The following is an 18,249-nucleotide window of genomic DNA, read 5'->3' on the forward strand; positions in this document are numbered from 1 at the left end:
GGGGTGAAATGAAGGTATAGGGCTCCTGGCAACACTACCCCTGGCTCCGGGGTTTGCATGCCAGGGCTTCTTCCTTGTCCTGGCTGTCAGAGAACGCCTGGAAATAAATGCTGCATTGTTTTTGCCAGAAAATCCTGACACCACCTCCTTCCTTCCCCTGGGAGGGCTGAGACCTGGTCTAGGCATGGAGCTCACGGTCCACAGACCTGCCCGCCTGCAGCATGACAGCCTCCCAGAGGGCTGTATTGATTTTTGAAGAGGAGGAAAAAGGCATACAAAATTGGACTTGCTAGCCTGCTTTGAGTAGAAATTGGTGCTTCCTAAAGGGAATCTTAATTGGCTGACTTCGCAGCTAAAATGTTCCCCCCACCTTCCCTTCTCAGAACTCTCCAGCCCCCCTGTTTGTTCTTGTGAGACTTTTCCCAGCCCCAGTTACTTTTCTTTCCTGCTTTGGAACATAATTGGATTCTTCGCTGGGTAGAGTTTTGCTTGGAAGACCTGAGGGTGTAGCTAAACCAAGTTTGAGCACCCTGGAAGGAAGACAGAAGATGCCGGGAGACCAGCCAGCTCAAAGGAGAAAGGGAGGGGGACAGCATCTGAACTCTGGCCTCCAGCATGATTTCATCCTTTAAACTGAAAACCCTGAATTTCAGTGCCAGTGACGATACTTGTTGAAAAAGTACAAATGTTTTCTGCTTCTTGTAATCTACTTCTTGCAGATATTAGTACTCTGGAAAAAAGATTTATTTTAATAATGTGAGTTTTAGATTTTTTTCTGTAGTTAACGTTGTTTTATTACTCTATATCCTTGCCAGAAAGCGTGTTTTAAGAGTTTCAATTCAAAATTAAATATGACCTCAGTGCTTTAAAATACAATTATATTAACTGTCCATTTAATAGTTGCTGAGGATTTTTTTGGCCACTGATGGATAGTCAATATACTTGTCTGAGATTAAATTCGGTATTCTCAACTCTGCTAACCAGCTAACGTGTTCCAGCTGCAGCAGTCAACAGGAAAAACAAGGGCTTTCTATGAAGCGAGCTGGAGAAAGTTGTTCCCAGATAAAATTGCAGTGCTATCTTATAAGCTGTACTTTTCTTTTAAAAACTCCACTGTGTTTGATAATAGGGAGCTATCATTTATTTAGAACTGTACAAACCAATTTACAAGACAGGTAATTTAGTGGCAGAATTATTTATTAATGAGCCCAGCATACAAGTTAATGGGACTGAGCCCCGTGGAGGTCAGTCCTCATATAATCCATGCCTTTTGGAAAAAAAGCATTGTCTTCAGAACATTAGTTATTATTGTTAAATTTAAATTACGATATACTCTCTTGCTAAGACAAAAAATAATTTGTTCTGAATTGCATGGTGACAGAGTTAGCCTGTAAGCTGCGTGGAGATGAATTGTGTCCATTAGGGGTAGGTACGTCTTAGCCCTGTTAGCACCAAAAGTGTTATTTCTTATCGCATGGGCTCACAGGAGAAAGCAAGCCTGTTCCTTAATAGAGACGACAAATCAGAAACCGCTGCCTGCCTGGGAGATGGAACAGTCGTGTGGGCGAGGAGCCCAGAGGGCGGGCGTGGTTTCCCAAGCCCTGGTACAGCCTGCAGGCCTCGTCAGGTACTCTGCGTCTGGGGTACTCTGCCCTTTGCACATCCAGTGGATGGGGGAGGGGCGGGCTGTTCCATGTGACAGCATGTGGGCTTGTCATGACCAGGGGTGACCACTGGCTTCCATTTCCCAGGAGTGGCTTTGTCCTCGTGATCTTACAGTAGGTTTCTAGTAGATGAGAAAGCATGCCTACAGACAGGGCCTGCTGGTGCTGGTGTCTGCTGTTGTGTCACGTGGGGGAGGCAAGGTTTTCCTCACTGGGACCTCTTCACTCCCCCTTTATTAATGACCCCCTGGCTCCTCCTCCAAAGGCCCAGAAGCCTAGAGGAGAAATGAGGGTACAGCATAGATGCCTTAGTGGAACGAGTGGAGCTGCTGGAACTCAACAGACTATTTATAGTTACAGCATGAAGGTGGCGCTTGAAGGATTTGCTGCTTCATTTCATTTTTCTCATTGCATCTCATCATGAAGTCGATTGCCTTATATCGGGGGTGGAGAATGGAGCAGACACAGAGGAGAACCCACCAAGTTCTGTGTCTGCAAACCTGCAGCATTTCCGGGTTCTGACTGCAGAGTCCTATCAAAGTCAGCAAAATTGGAAGTGATGCCCATTTCCTGGGCTTTCACAAACTTTGTTATTCTGCAGTCTACTACAGAATCCGAAAAGGCAGAGAAATGTAGCTTTCACTGTTTAGAAAATCTTTGTGAGTTTTTCTTCTCCCTAGGGAATAGTTTTTAGCAAATTATTCATTGGAAAAATGAAATCTGAAATGTAGGTGTTTTTCAGTGCACGTGCTACAGAGGAACCTCAGCAGCCTTGTGTCTTGCTTACCCATTTGCTCAGTGGGCAGGAATTGAGCACTGGGAGTGTGCTGGGTAGGACCCCAGGGCTGGAGGCAGAGTCAGGACCAGCCCCAGAATGGTGCGTGGTTGTTTGTCCCGGGGCTCACTGGAACAGCCCTCCTGGGGAGCCTTCCATTGGACTTGTTTATGCAGCCCAGTCCACACCTCATCTGTGCGTTTGTCAAGCCATTGAGTGCAGTGCTGTGGCCTGAATCATTCTGGGCCTTGCTTCTGGAGGGTTGACAGTAGGGGACACGGCAGGCCGGGGGCATTCTGGGACCCAGGCCTCCTGCCTATGTGGGATACTGATGTGTGTTGTGTGGACAGGTCACTGATGTGTTTCAGTGTAAATCTGACCTTCCTTTAAGAGCAACTGGGCAGCTGTCTAGGAGCTTCAGCCTCTATGATGGGACACCTAGTCTCTCTTTCTGGAAGCTTCTAGAGTGTAAGAGAAAGTAGGTTGGATATTCACGTTCCCATTGTCTTTGAATAATGGAACAGTGGGCCTGGATTGTCATCCTGTGGATTGGGGAAGAGATCATAGAGATCCTAGAAGTCACCTTAAAGTAAAAGAGAGTAAATCCAAATGCTATTCTATGTAGACTATGTGCCATCAAGTACAGAGCATGTGCGCATGTGGACTTGTCGTGATGAGGAAACTGGCTTCCGTTTCAAAGAGGAGAGCCGGAGTCCTCCAAATCCATGGAGATGCCCCAGTCTAAAGTCTTTGGAGTCAGGCTTTCATTCCATCCTGGGTCTTCCCTGATGAGTTTGGTAAGTTGTTATTACATAACCTCGGGACCTCAGTTTCCTGTTTTAGAAATAGAGATAATAGTACCTCCCCCAAGGGTCTTTGGGAGGAATAAATAGAACAGCTTGTAATGGCATGCCTGGCATGTGTTAGGCACTCAGTAAACAGCAGCTGTGCAGTGTTGTGCGAGAGCTTACCTCGAGCTGTTTTCCTAGAGTGCGTTGATCCTCAACCGTGTTCATGTAGCCCTGCCCAAGGTGCCATATTGTGTAATGGAGATGTGACATCGAGGCACCATGTCGCCTGGGACTTCTGGAGTCAGCCGCCTGGCCTGTGGCTGACCTTGGCTGTGTTCCTGAGAGAGTGGGGATATGAAATTGCATGACACAGTCAGTCATCTTGTGCCTGTCTCATCTACTCTCCTGATGGTTCAGTTCTTCTCTGCCCCTAAATTCTTACGTCCCAGAGCAGACTCTTGGTTGAGACGCAGCTGCTTTTCTCAGGTGTCCTTGGAAAACTGCAGTGACACCAAGCAGTCAGTAGCCTGTAGTGACCACCTGCACTGTCGTCCTCTCTTGTGGACGTGGACATTGACTTTCCATGTCTGGCCTGTTCAGAAAGAAGTGAGTCCTCTCTTTCTCTCTCCAGAGCCTGCAGGGGCACCCACCCTCAGCTGGGCAGGGCAAGGCCAGGACAGAGGCTTTGAGGGCATCCAGAGAGGAAACTGCAAGGTGTGCAGGTTGGCCCAGCAGAGAGAGACCAGAATGCAGAGGGTGCTCAGGGCAGGCGGCTGCTGCTCTGGGCTGTGTGTGTCGTAGCGTTAGCACGGCAGACACGAGCGGTTGACCAGATGCCCCATTAGAGGCCCATGTCTGGGCATGCGGTGTTGATCTCTGTGTATAGATTGATGTGGCTTCTTCTCAAGGTCTGGGGAAGATAGATGTTGAATAATGCACAGTTGCCTAGCCTCAAAGATCCTTTGAGAAATAGCAAGTTTCGACCATTTGTTTAGACTAATGGAATGACTCTAAAAGTTTATATCTTTACAGATGTACAAGCGCTTTATTTATAAGAAACTAATTTAAGCTGGGAAAGAAGAATGTGCCCTCGTGTGTGTGTAAAACATTAGAAAGCAGCTCTGTTCACTGCCGTGGTGGTGGAAGGCACGTGCAACACAGACATAAGGCTATTTGAACTCTTTATTTGCCACATTTACAATATTAATAATAGCGTTTCTAGAAGTTGTCACATCAAGTAAAAGATCTTCATTCCAGGCTGTCTTTGGGGGCCAAATTGAGACTGGATGCATGCATTTAATAAATTGTAGTCTCACGTAGTCATTTTTGTAAATAATTAGTTTCAGTGAAAGAATAAGTTAGCATATTGTATGCATCTAATGTTGCAAATGTACATACAGCAAACTTTGCTATTAATCAACAGTCAAGCACCGCAAGTGGGGTCTCATACATAATGAATTGTGCTTAAGCCTCATGGGCTTCTTGATAGAAAAATAAAAGAAAACACAAGTGCAGTAAGCTTTTGAATAAAATTTAACTAGATTGCTCTGCATCCTGTAATTGTTTTGGAATCTTTAGGGACCTGATCATTCATCTATAGTTTTGGGGTGTTTTTATCTTCATCTGTCAAATAGTAGAGACTTTTAATGATATGTTAAAATGTTGATAAAATACAATTTTCCTTTTAATGATTTGAACATTTAGGGGGAAAAGTAAATAGGCTTTTTAAGGCTTTCTGGTCTGCCAAGTATACTATTCAGGTTGTCTTTTTAAAATATTTTTATTAATGCATTTTTAAGAATTATTTTTAAAAAGAAAACTATGTATTGTTCTGATGGGGAAGAGTTGAAAATTTACATAAAGTTTCCTCTGTATTTTTGGTGGGTGTTTTAAAATGCTATAGTAAATACCTTTGTGGTATTGTTTAGGATCTGACATTAATTTGAGCCCCAAATATTGAGGGCATAGGATGCCCGTTAAAAATTGGTATCCAGTTTTAGCAAGATACCTATGGCCACCCAGAAAGTAACTTGGAGCCTAACTTAATTTTAAATGGCCTCTTTCTCCTCCTCACATTATTGATGTTGGTACATGAACCGTTTGGTGGCCTATGATAGGATCATAAACATAGGATTCATTTTGGGATAGGCTTGAAGGCATAAAAGCAAGGAATGAGATTTATGTCCATCTTTATTATGAACCACACAGTAAAAGTGCAGTAAAGATTTGCTGACTTGACAGCCAGAGCTCCTCACAGCCCTCCTGCAGGCACTCACGGAACACTGCCTGCTCCGGGAAGACCTCCTGTTTTCTTCTGCACTAGAAATGGGCTGTGCTCATCACTTACTTCCCTGTCTTATATGATGTCCTTTTATACAGAATGCATCTTTAAAATAGGCCCTACAACCAAACACGTAACAGTCAATCAGTAGACTCACCTCACCTGTGATGAGTGGGAGGCCCTCTTGTACCAGAAAGTTGAAAAAAAAAAATACATTACTCATACCTGTCATTGTTTATTACATGAACTTAAGTGTATTGTTGATGTTTCGTGCGTGTTTATTCACTTTTTCCTGTCATAGTTGAACACATCTTTTTCTTGGGGGTGCATAAGAAATCAGTGGAGTAGCACATGAATCACTGAGGACGGCCCACAGTGTGCAGTCAGTGCCATTGTCATCATCGTCATTAGCAATGGCAGCTCAAGACCAGTGAAGCCGCGGTTGTGTCTGTCATGAACCCATTGGCGTGCCGTTTGTTTTTTATCTTTGCCGCAGTTGCACTGTTGAGATCCATGTTTCCTACTACTAACATCAGCATTTTTAATTTTTCCTGTTTCTAGTCAGTTTCCTAAAATAACTATAGAATATTCAAATAATTGCATGCACTTTGTCAAACGTACATGGTCATAGTGCCCAAACAGTTGCTGGCCACCAGGCAGAGCCACGGAGCAGTCACTGCCATGTTCCTTCCCAGCCGCCTCGGGGCCTCCATGAAACATCAGGGCCATTGGAAGGCGGAAGTGCTGTTTCTGATGTTGACCTGTGTGTTTGACCTTCACCTTCTCTTCCTGCGCAGTCGGCTGTCAACTCCAGAGGAAGGGACAGCCCTGAGTCAGTATTCTAACCACTAACCGCATGCATTGCAGATCCTCGGTAAATGCTTGAATGAAATTAAGCCACTGCATTTGTCTGAAATATAGAGTCAAAAGGTTTTATTCAGCCTCCTGTTTAAAATAAAATAATCTTTACTGAGAGCAGGTAGCATAGTTTATTTCTTTTCTTCAATCTTACCCCTGAAAGAAAACATCTGAGCTTTAGCAGGAAGCTATAATTGAATGCAGGACAAATCCATCAAACACAAGACACTCTGCTAGAGATCTTCTAAATGGGACATAATTGTGCATTTACCAGTGATATTTAACAAAAGTCTCCATGTAGCATGGATAATCTTTGGCTGAAGGCATGTTCCTACATGAGCCCCAGAGTCTGCTGCTCTGCCCTCTAGTCCTGAAGGTTCTGGAAGCCAGAGGAGGTGGGTGCTCGCTAGCTGGGCTTGGGAAATGTTGCTCCATCACCTGAGCATCCAAAGTGCTGTGTGTGGCGAGGCCACTAAAAGCTTTTCAGGTACCCACGGGTTTCCGCGCAGCCTTCTTCAAAGCCTCGTGGAAGCCTTGTATCCAAGCTCGGCACCTTGCCAGATTCCAGAGGAACTCAGAGGAGCAACTGCCTTTGGAACAAACTCCTTGGGTGACCCTCCAGGGTCATCCGATAGCATTCCCAAACCATAAGATGAAAACGTTGTCCGTGGAGAGAGAGAGGAGGTGTTTGGGTCGCAGGAGAGGCAGAGGGTACACAGCACACCCCGTCTGGAGTGTCCTGTGGTCAGCCCGATGGAGCCTCACATGTGAAGAACTTATGAGAGACTCTTGGCCGATTTTCTTATATCAAATAGGATTCAACCCAAATACATCACGTGTTAATGTCTCTGGGGAGTAGAATTCATTCAGAAATGGACATTTAGTGATTCTCTACTGCCAGTGGAATCTTAAGGCACCGAAAAATCTGAATACTCAAACCTCCCAGCTGGCTGGTGGAGTTTTAGAGCGTTGAGCACTCTGAACTGGGCAGAGCTGGAAGCTGTGGTACCAGGAACACACTCTTTCTGCTTTCTGTTTTCCTCGTGCTGAGCTGGGCTGATATCAAGACTCCTGGGGCACTTGCTTCGTCTACCCTTTGTCTGTGGCCGGGCGGGATTCCCACACGGTCAAAGGAAGCCCGTGTCCAGTAGGGGCCGTGTGCCTTCCATTTCTCTCATCTCCCCCAGCTCCACTGTGCCTCAGGTGGGCCACTGCCACTGTTCCTTCATGTTCTTGATAATATCAGTGTCTGGAAAGGAAGCTTCATGCAGGTAGGGAGGACACTTTTCCCTGGAATAGCTCCTGTGCCCATATGTTATGAGTTTGTGCTGGAACGTTCTGACCACCTTTCTGTGCCCTGGTTTGGGTTGAAGGGAAGGAGATTTAAATCAAATCTGCAAGGCAGTTCATCACTGGGACATTGTTTTTCCAAGCCGGGGAAGGGGAATGGGTTGGGGCAGCTTCCCACAGGCGGCAGCTCCGGGAGAATATCACCAGGGCCTTCCAGTCTGCTGAGGCTCTGGGAGCTTCCACCCAGGGCAGGTCAGTGTCATCCGGTTTGGTTTTAAGGAACCCCTGGCATTGCCAACAGTTGTGGTTTTCTTAAAGAAATCCTTGAGCCAGGCCCACGTGGCTCTGGCTTTGCTGTGTTAAGGTGCCCAACGCCCTGTTGTCCCGTGTACACATGCCCAGCAAAGCTGTGCGTCTTTTTCACCCACCAGCCACCATCTTCTCATGCCAAGTCAAAGAAAGTGAAAGGCACCAGTGTCATGATATTTGCCTCGGGATTATTCTGTGGGTGACACGTGATGTCCTGGGAGAGGCCTAGGGGAGGCGTGACTCTGATGTGCTCTGAGCGTTTCCCCACCCATGCTGGGAGAGGGTCTTGTCTCCTGCAGGGTTCAAGGGGTGGGACAGAAAGGGGCTGAGGTGCCAGATGAGAGTCTCCAGCTGGCGTCTTGAGCTGGAGTCCGTGGCAGCACCCAGAGCTGCAGGATTTGGGCTCCTGAGCAAAGGTGCTCCCCTGGCGAGGATGGGGCGGACCACAGGGCCAGCATTTCAGTGGTGGGTGAGTTGCAGGTCCCCTGGGGAAGACTGGGACGTGGGATTTCCATGCACGTGGGCTGCGGAGCCTGTAATTATTGGCGTTTCAGGGTTCGCCAGCGGGGAAGCCCGAGGAACTCCCCCGTGATAAGTGCCGCCGTGAGAGAGGCCGTCACCCCCAGCTCTTCCAGGGCCGAGCGCGGCAGGATGGAGGAGAGGGCAGGGCAGGAGAATAAATTTCATTTTACTGTAGAAATGGAAATTTGTGTCATGGCTTTAAAAATCTGGTTTTATGTGTGTGTTTAATGCCATTCATTTTAAATGTAGTATCATAAATCCTTGCTTCAGAATCAAAGCTGTTTAATTACATTTCACCCATGAATAGTTACCTAATGCCAATAGAGAAAGAGTTAAAAAAGAGAACTACAGAGTAAATCAGAGGTTGAGATCTTTAGCACAAGCATAAAAAATCAATTTAAGATGAATTTTACTACTATAAAAATTCTTCAAATATCCTTTTAAGAGTGGGAAATGCTAGGAAAGCCAGCTCACATTTCAATTCCCTCAGCAGCACGAGAGAAGGACGCCCGCGTGGGCAGAGCCTTGCAGTGCTGGAGCGCACCCCATTTTGCTCAGGGGTGCTGAGGAGGGAATCCTCACTCTGGAGTCTGAGCAGTTGCTGGGGGCACAGAAGCTCCCAGCTCTTGTGGTAGAATGCCCCCTCTCCCACAGCGTACCCTCGCTTCCCTGAGAGACCCCATCTGCAGGGTGTGATGGCCGGCCAGACCCCTCTAGTTCTGGAGCCTAACCCTGACCTTGAGGTGCTTGCTTTGCCAACCAGTCCCACATCCCAGTCTTCCCCGGGGTCCCTGCAACTCACCCACCACTGAAATGGCAGCCCCTGTGCTCCGCCCCGTCCTCGCCGGGGGAGCACCTTTTCTTGGGAGCCCAAATCCTGCAGCCCCAGGTGCCACCACGGACGCCAGCTCACGACGTCAGCGGAGGTAATGCAGGAGAAAAGACCCTCACCCAGCACCTCAGCCCCTTCCTGTCCCATCCCTCAAACCCTGCAGGAGACGTTGGCTGAGCTCTCGCTGCAGAAGGTGCCAGGCCCAGGTGGCTTGATCAGGGGTCTTGTTTCCCCAGTTGAAGGTCGGGGTACATGGGCCCCATCACGCTTGCTCTTCCTGTCTGGACAGTGGTGGTTGACAGCTCTTTGTCACTCAGGAGGGAGCTGGGACTAACCCTCCCTGCACGCTGCTTCCACCCCTCTGTTCTGCCGCCTTCCCCGGGGATCAGGACAGCAAAGCACATTACATATTTCTCCATCTTTCTTCTTAGATATCATCAGTACCCTGTTTATTCAGTTAGCAAGGAGCGGAGCATGAATCGAATGATTGAAGATGTGTCTCTGAAATTGAATAATATTTAAGCCAAGCAGAAGTTCTCCTTTCCATGGCCAGACCTCACTAAGCGGGAAGCAAATCGGGGCAGTGAGAAGACAGCACTTCCATGCCCCAAGGGAACTCTGAGAGAGGCCATTTGGTTGCCCTGCTCGGCAAGCCAGTTCTCTGCCTGCAGAGTGAGCCCGGTTTCCCCGGGGCCTCTTTGTGATGGCGGCCGATAAGGGTTTCCAGGCAGTGGCCTGGGCTGTGGAGACCTCAGCCTGTGTATTGAGGGTACTGGGCTGAACGAGGGCCCTGTCTGCGTGAGTTCCCTCGGGCAGGGGTCTGGATAAGGTAGCAGCTTAGAGAAGGCCAGGGCCTGTTCTGTCTGGCCGCAGTGTTCATGGGGTCAGCCATGAACTGTAGCCAGCTCTGCTGGGCTTAGTTCTCAGGCCCAACTGCTGGTCTCAGTTGTCTGTGGCTGCCGGTCATCCTAGTGAGCTTCCTTCTTTTTCCCTTCATTCTCTGGCTCCTTCCTTAAAGTTGTCAATACCTGCGTGCTTGGAAACCTCTGACCACCCTCCTGTTCCACTGTGAAAAACAGTGTACGGGGACCCCTATGTGCGTCTCACCCAAAGAGGTCCATTTTTAGAAAGACCCAAGGATCTCGGCAGAGACTTTTACACCCACAAACCACTCCAGCCCAGAGACCCAGCCTCCAGGACAGGACAGCGTGTGAGGCTGGCCCGAGGTCTTCCATCACTGCGCCTGCTGTCAGATGACATGCACATTTCTGCACCTGCAGGACCTCAAAGCGAAGTAACCCTGGACACACCCTTCACTGGGTCTCTTTCCCCCACTTCCTCCCAGCAATGGAAGGAAAGCACAACTCCACACGAAAATAACAACACAGGTGCAGCTCTGTGCCTCCCTGTAGCTTCTCCCTGCCGCCCTGTGGGCTTGGCCATGGTGTCACCACACGCTGTAGGTGTCGCAGACGCAGGCCCATGGCCGTGTGTGCCCCTCGGCATGTCTGCTGTCTTCTGGGAAGGTGGAAATGCCATCACAGGCACTTACTCAGGCAGAAGCTCTGGAACTTTAGATCCCAGCTTCTCCGTTTTTAATTGTCTCTTGTTAAAATGTGAGTATCCCAGATGGAATGCAAACGAGGTTCCTGCTGCTGAGGCCCTGGTTTCTTTGCTGAAAGGAAGTGCCAGGGTATTTCCGCCCACAGTACACTTTAAGCCAAAGTAATTTGTATCATCTTTAACACAAGCCCAATACACGAAAGGCTGTGTTTGTTTAACTAGACGTGTAAGCTGTGGTTATCTTTATTTCCACTTTAACTGCATAAGAGAGTAAACCTTTTTAACTATAAGGAAGTTGTTCGGCTTCCTTTTATCTCTTGCCTCATTATGTACTTTTGACTTTATTCAGATTTGTACAAGCTTGGTTTTTACCTCACAGGAAAAGCAAGAACTAATCGCTCCAGAGATCATCTGAGCTCTTCTTGTGAAGGTGTTTTAAGAAGTTGTGACTGTATCTTCTTTTCTAAAACAGCCTCCAATTCTGTGATACTAAGTGAAATGCCGGTTGTTTGCAGCTCCGGGGCTAGCTCTGTTGCCTCCTCTCCATGGACCAGCCATGTCCACCCTTGTGTGGATAGTCGGGATGGTGCTCTTGGCTGCATTGGCCGCCTGTGCTGTGCTGCACGTCCAGGCAAATGCAGCCTTCACTGGGAGCCTCCCAGAGCAGCATGCGTGTGTCAAGGAGAAGCATTTTGTAGATCTCAGCGCACAGCCCCCGAGGCAGCCCAGGAAGGAAGGGTGAAGGGCCCGTGGGAGCTGTGCGTCCGCAGCCTCCACAGTGCAGTGATGCTCCCCACCTTTTCACAGAAGCCTGAGGAGCAGCACTGTCTGTGAAAGGAAACTAGAAAACTCCCGCGCTCCAAGCCTGGGAAGTCCCGGGGAAGCGTGCCGTTTGTCTGGGGCCTTGAGAAGCAAGGAAGGAAGGAAGGGAGTCACCTGAAGATAACGGACCCTGTGCCGGGGCTTCCCAGTGGGGTTCCGCAGCACTTGAAATCACAATAGGTTGTGTCATGCATGCCACAGCCCCGGGTGGCAGTGGGAGACCTCCCCTTCAGGGCCGTGTCCTCAGTCTGTGGAACACAGCCCCGGAACATCCACCCCTGCTGGGGATGGAGAATCCTTTCCGTTAGGGGCCACCAGGTCGAAGCCACAGAAGAATGAACACCCCAAACAGAGGCAGCCACAAAACAGTCTGAAGCGACTCTGAGAGGTACAGGTTCAAACTGCAGGAGACCGAAGGGAGGAGAGTGGCCAGAAAGAACCAAGAAGGCCGCGTGGTAGCTCACGCCTTTAATCCCAGCAGTTTGGGAGGCCCAGGTGGCCGGATCACCTGAGGTCGGGAGTTCGACACCAGCCTGGCCAAGATGATGAAGCCAACATGGAGAAACCCCATCTCTACTGAAAATGCAAAAAATTAGCCGGCTTGGCAGGCGCCTGTAATCCCAGCTACTAGGGAGGCTGAGGCAGGAGAATCGCTTGAACCCAGGACGTGGAGGTTGCAGTGAGCTGAGATTGAGCCATTGCACTCCAGCCTTGGCAACGAGCAAAACTCCATCTCAAAATTAAAAAAAAAAAAGAAGATTTGAGAAAGAACCGAGTAGACGCAGGCACGTGAGGCACACGGCTGCTCCCAAGAGAACAGACTCGCTGGATGAAGGAAACACAGACTAGGCCCTCTGGAGCGTGGGAATCAGGGGACCGAAAGTGAACCCTGAGGACTCCCCTGAACACAGCACAGCTATGGAGGAGGCAGGACGCGTGGTTGTGGCCTTGCGTTGTTGGACTTGGGGTGGGGTGGGCTGTGTGGTGCAGTCTAATGACTGTGTTGATATATCTGGAAACTTTTCGATAGTGAGTGCTTGATGACTTAGGTGCAGCCATGCCGTCTGTAAGTCTTACAAAGGGACACTGTCACTTGGGTTGCTTTGCGCTGTGATGCAGACTCAGAGCGCACGTCCTGGGAGGCCTGAAGGTGGAGAGTGGGTACTTGAAGGTCTAGAGTGGGACCCATCCTCGGTGGGTCCTTGCCTCACCAGTCCCGCTCTCTGCTGCACAGCTAGTTGAGACGCGCGTGCCCGTGAAGCAGCCGCAGGTGTTTGCCTGTTTAGATGTAATAGGTTTTTGCTTTTCCAATGTGTGGAGGCAGGGCCCAGAGGTTTACTAAGCCCCTGTTCTCACTTTTGCAGTGCCATGGAGGTCCCAGCCCCTGCTGAGGTTCTCGGAGGTCCGGAGCCCCTGATGCAGTGCACAGCCTGGCTGAATGCCTATTTCCACCAGCCCGAGGCTGTCGAAGAGCTCCCCGTGCCGGCTCTTCACCATCCCATTTTCCAGCAAGGTCAGTAACTAAGCCATTTGCGGTGGTTCCTTTGGGGAGCTTGACTTATTAACGATCGCTGACATCACACTTCATTTTATTGAGTATACCAGCTTGGTATTTTTACATCAGCTAAACAGAGACAGCGTTTGGCCGAGCTGGAGGGACAGGGGTTCACCGCCTCCACCCACTCCAACGCTTGTGTTAGTTTTGGCACAGGGTCGCATAATTCTTGGCAAAGGCAGTAAAAATGATGCATGCAGATTGACTCTTGACTCTTGCTGGCTGAAAGGTTTAAATAGGAACACATCTGAATGGCAGTAAATTTTTCAATAAGCTTATTGTGAACTTCAACTATCTGCTTGCCAACAGCACAGAAAACGAAACTTGTGCGTGGACATTTAGCCACTTCCATACACTCTGTTTGTGACGCTTACATCGTAGCAGGTAGCAGCGTTGGAGCTTCTCGGATAAGTTTTGCATTTAATTTCTCAAACATACCAGAGTTAGCGATATTCTTTCTTAAGAGATAGCTTGAGAACTTACCTGTACATAGCCTGCTTAAGGCTTGTGATAACCTAAAACATTTCCCAGACATTTCTTTTACAGCTTGTGTTTGGCTCTGCTCAATACAGAAATTAATTACAGCAACTAAAATCATTCCAGACACATGCCAGAAATTTATTTTGCATAGTGAGTTTTTCATAATCATTGTTGTATAAGTGAATGTATATTCATATATGATGTATATAAGGAGTTGTACACTTATATATCCTTAAAGGGAAAGATTACCTTGAAATTTTACATGTGGTGAATTTAAAGCAATTTGGAATTTCAGATCGGATTTGCTGGGTAAGCTTAACAGTATTCTAATTGCTGCAGCGATTCTCAGCACAACACAGGCTTGAAAATGGAGAGATGTTTTCAGGGGAAGCAGGTAGAGAAACCCCTGAAGGTTGGGCTAATACCTGAGTTCACTTACGAAGTCAGACAGGCGAACAGATGAAGTCATGAGCACGTTTTGTGCATCATGAACTGAAACTGTACAGCTGTAATGGACCAGGCACCTTGCTGTCCTCTGAATCATATAGAACTATCTCCGGAAGGGTTCAGTGGGGGTCTGTAGGATGGGCGGGCAGGAAGCTAGAGTGGGTGGGCCTTTACATGGAACCACAAACATCCACGAAACCTCTCATCATCTTTGCCCACCAATGGGCCGCCGCCAGGACAATGGCACTACCAAAGCCTCCTGGGCTGCCGCCAGCTACGGACCCACCTCTGCCCAGCACCACAAGCCAGTGAGCCAAGCAGACGGTGTGGGGGACCTTGCTTGCTGTACCCCTGACGAGCTGGGCACAGGGCAGGATGTTGCTGCATGGTCCAAGGAAGTCAGAGATTGGTTTTGTTTACTAAAGTTGGGGCTTGGGGATCTTAGAGTGGTGAACTCTTCTCTGTACAATCTCTGTTTGGGGGTTCACCTGCCAGGAGGAACAAGGCTGAAGAGCTGCCCAGGAGGCTTTTTTTCTCCTTAAGCCTGTCAAATATGTGAGCTGAAATGTAAGGTCTCAGGACAGAAAAGTTCTCTTATAAAACCAGGGCAGGAGGTATCCGCATAATCGTATGGAGGCTGGGAGGACGAGCCTGCAAACCCCTGAAGTTTACCTAAAGTTTATTGTGCAACTATGAAAAACGTAGAGGCAAAAGTTCCATGAAAATTGTTAGTTTTCTCCAAGTCATATGGTGGTCCTGGCCATGGAGCTAGACCCTGCTGGCCTGGTCTCACCAGAGTCCAGAGAGTGATGTGCGCTGGGGCAGGCCGGGAAGAAGCGGAGGAGGAGGCCTCTGCAGCTGCTGACAGGAACTCCGGGACGGGGGTGGCCAGCAAGGAGGGAGGCACTAGAAATAATCAGACACACTCCAAACCACCCCTGCAAGCACTGAGCCCCCGCTGAGCCTTTCCCCCCTCACTTCTGCCCATGGCAGTATTTGCTGCTCCTAGAGCCGACAACGGCAGGGGGGCCCCTTGGGCTCCTCAGTCAAGTCCCTAGTGCTTAAGCAGAGTTGGGATCGGCCACACCTATCCTTGCCTCCCTGACTTTTCGGCCCACGCCAGGCCAGGCTGCTTCCTGGGCTGGCAGGTCATGATAGCTCTTGGTGACCAGGAAGACCTCAAAGTAGCCACTGGGATACTGGTAAAGGCTGTCTGGCTCCCTCATGGCCCTGCCCCTCTTGGAAAGCCCTACAGTGTGGGTGGATACCTCTAGCTGGGATGAGGTGCACTCCGGCAAAGTTTTGGGGTGGGAGTGTGACAGCCTCTCACATCCTTCTCTCTTGGTACTCGAGGAACTCTGAGGCTGGCTGCAGACTCAGGGTGCTGAGCTCAGGGCCTTCTCTCGAGGGTGGCGGCTGGAGTCCCCTGGGCCAGGCCTGCCTGCGGATGGTTAAGTGGTTGCTATGGGGGCTGGGATTCCCCACCACAACATGTGCAAGCCAGGTTTTTAACATTTAGCTCAATCATTTACTCCTGGGCAGGGGCCAGGTGTACGGATTTTACTGTTTGAAGAAGGGGAGGTGGATGGTGGATGGTTGCTAACAGCGAGTTAATTGGTTCTCCCAGATGTGGGTATGCCCCATTCTGTCTGGCATGAGTTTGGTTTGCTCTCTGTCCAGTTTGTATCTCGTAACGTCAGTGAAATCAACAGTGAGGGGAGTAGGTCTTTTAGAGGAAAAGTCTTTTGACATCTCAGAGCCCCTTGGAAGCTGTGGAGTAACAGAAATCAACCTGCTTTGCAGACTGAGAGGAATGGGTCCATTGTAACATGGAATGAATGTTTCCTTGACCAGTTCCCTTTTCTGTACATTTTAATTTTTGTATATGTTTAACATACTTCTGCATATCATTTTTCACCATATTCTCCCGTCTGAGATTGAGACCAGGTTTATCTATTTCAGCCTGGTTTATCTACGTCAACATTTTTAAAAACGTGATTGTATTTGAGCTCATCCTTGAGTTCCAGCACATTGACCCTTTCTTTCTGAAGGCCTGGCTGGTAACACTTCTGACCGCACAGTTCCAGCCTTCATCCCTTCCTCAGGCCCGTCCTGCCACGGCAAGAGCCTCTCCTGCACACCACCTCTTCGGAGCACCACCTCGCCTTCCAGGATTCCTCTCTGGAATGAACATGCTGTTCTTGATTTGCTTTTTAAGGCTAACCACAAAAATATGCATTACGTTGAACCATACGAAATTGCTGTTTTTGAAGTTAAAACTTACCAAATCCTAGAAATCTCAGACGGTTCAACTTCTTATCTTGGGGAATTTCCAAAGACAGGTTAGTAACTAGGTCGCTGTTGGGGTGTTTCTGCCTGGGGACAGTGAAGCTGCCTTTCCCGACCCAGTGTCCGGAGGTCTCTGGGGCGGCCTCATTGTGAGGCCGGGACAGGTGGGGTTTCCCAGCGGGAGGGCGCTGAGGCCCTGGAAGGAAGCCTCATTGTGCTGCTGGAGGGATTAAGAAGAAACCTGAGCTGTCCAGTGAAGCGTATCCTCATTTCTGGTTCAAGTGTTGTTTTAGTCAGGTCATTTCCTAAAATAAAATTCGTCAAAGTTTTCTTGGTTTTGGGTTTTTTGGCTTTTTTGGTTTGCTATTCTGGTTTTTTTAAAGTGTCAACAAAATCCATTTTCTAGCTACTGTGTGACCGAGACCCAGCGTTTCGTTGCACAGCGTAACTTTTTAAGGAGGTCATTTTTCCCTGTAAGCCTCTCACAGGGTCAGCTTTGTATTTATTTATCATTCATTTTTCCTCAAGAAATACTTATTTAATGAAGCCATTATTTTCGAAATACATTTTTACTTTTTTCTTTTATAATGAAATATCATTTAAACTTTTCTCTGAACACCCCCTGATTTCTTTTTTTTTTTTTTTTTTTTTTTTTTTTGAGACGGAGTCTCACTGTGTCTCCCAGGCTGGAGTGCAGTGGCGTGATCTCGGCTCACTGCAAGCTCCGCCTCCCGGGTTCACGCCATTCTCCCGCCTCAGCCTCCCAAGTAGCTGGGACTACAGGCGCCCGCCACCGTGCCCGGCTAATTTTTTGTATTTTTAGTAGAGACGGGGTTTCACCATGTTAGCCAGGATGGTCTCGATCTCCTGACCTCGTGATCCACCCGCCTCGGCCTCCCAAAGTGCTGGGATTACAGGCTTGAGCCACCGCGCCCGGCCCACCCCCTGATTTCTTAGTGTTTATTTATGAAAATGTTTAGCTTCTTTATATAATACGCCTCCTGGAGAAGCCGTAGAGGTCAGCGGGCAACGCAGTTACAAGAAATCCTTTCTACCCTAGTTTGCCAAAAGCAGCTTTTTACAATGAGTTCAAGAAAAGCAGAGCTGTGGAAGGCAAGGATGGACTTTCAGATACAGAACCCATCTGGGCACGTCCTCAGGTCCCTGAGCCCTCCCACCCATGGAGACCCTGCCGGCAGGTGTGGCTGACCCCAGGCTGCTGAGGGAGGCCCTGAGGCCAGGGCCTTTCTGCTCCTGCCAAGGCGGGACCAAGCCTTGGGGCTGCCCACGCAAGACTGTGGGAAGCCTAGCTGGGACCCCAGCCTTCTCACAGATGAAGGCGTTCAACAGACGAGTTCTGAGTTTTCTTTGGAAAGTGACTGCAATGTTCCCTTTTAAATGAAATATTTAACACTTTAATAATCCCTTCGTCACAGCTGTTGGCTTATAGCTATGAAATCCAGTTGCATGGCAGCAGCAAAATCTCCGTTTTTTAACGCCTGCTGGTAGAAGTTAAGTTTTTGTAACTTGTATTACACAGCCTCAGAAAGGATTCATATTTTGTATTTTTGTGTCTCCATCGAATTCCTCATTTCAAAAGGGCCTCTAACAAAAGCCCTGCCCCAGAGTTAAGGGAAAGGCCCTTCCGGGTGAATTCATTGAGGTTCCCACCGTGTCCTGGAAGACGGGCCCTCTTTGCTGGTGCTTCCAGTGGGGACCACGTGGGTCCTGGAAGATGCACATCCCAGGAGAGGATGACGAGGGAGGAGAG

General features: G+C 48.7%; 1 protein-coding gene across 1 annotated transcript in view; it reads left to right on the top strand.

Moving 5' to 3' along the window:
* MGMT (O-6-methylguanine-DNA methyltransferase) overlaps positions 1–18,249 on the top strand; it is a 289,573-nt gene that overhangs the window by 227,304 nt on the left and 44,020 nt on the right. The window contains exon 3 of the mRNA XM_025397760.1: positions 13,072–13,220. Within this exon, the coding sequence (XP_025253545.1) occupies positions 13,072–13,220 (149 nt within the window). The remainder of the gene's footprint in view (positions 1–13,071; positions 13,221–18,249) is intronic.

The sequence above is a fragment of the Theropithecus gelada genome, chromosome 9 (assembly GCF_003255815.1).
Source record: "Theropithecus gelada isolate Dixy chromosome 9, Tgel_1.0, whole genome shotgun sequence".
Classification (NCBI taxonomy): domain Eukaryota; kingdom Metazoa; phylum Chordata; class Mammalia; order Primates; family Cercopithecidae; genus Theropithecus; species Theropithecus gelada.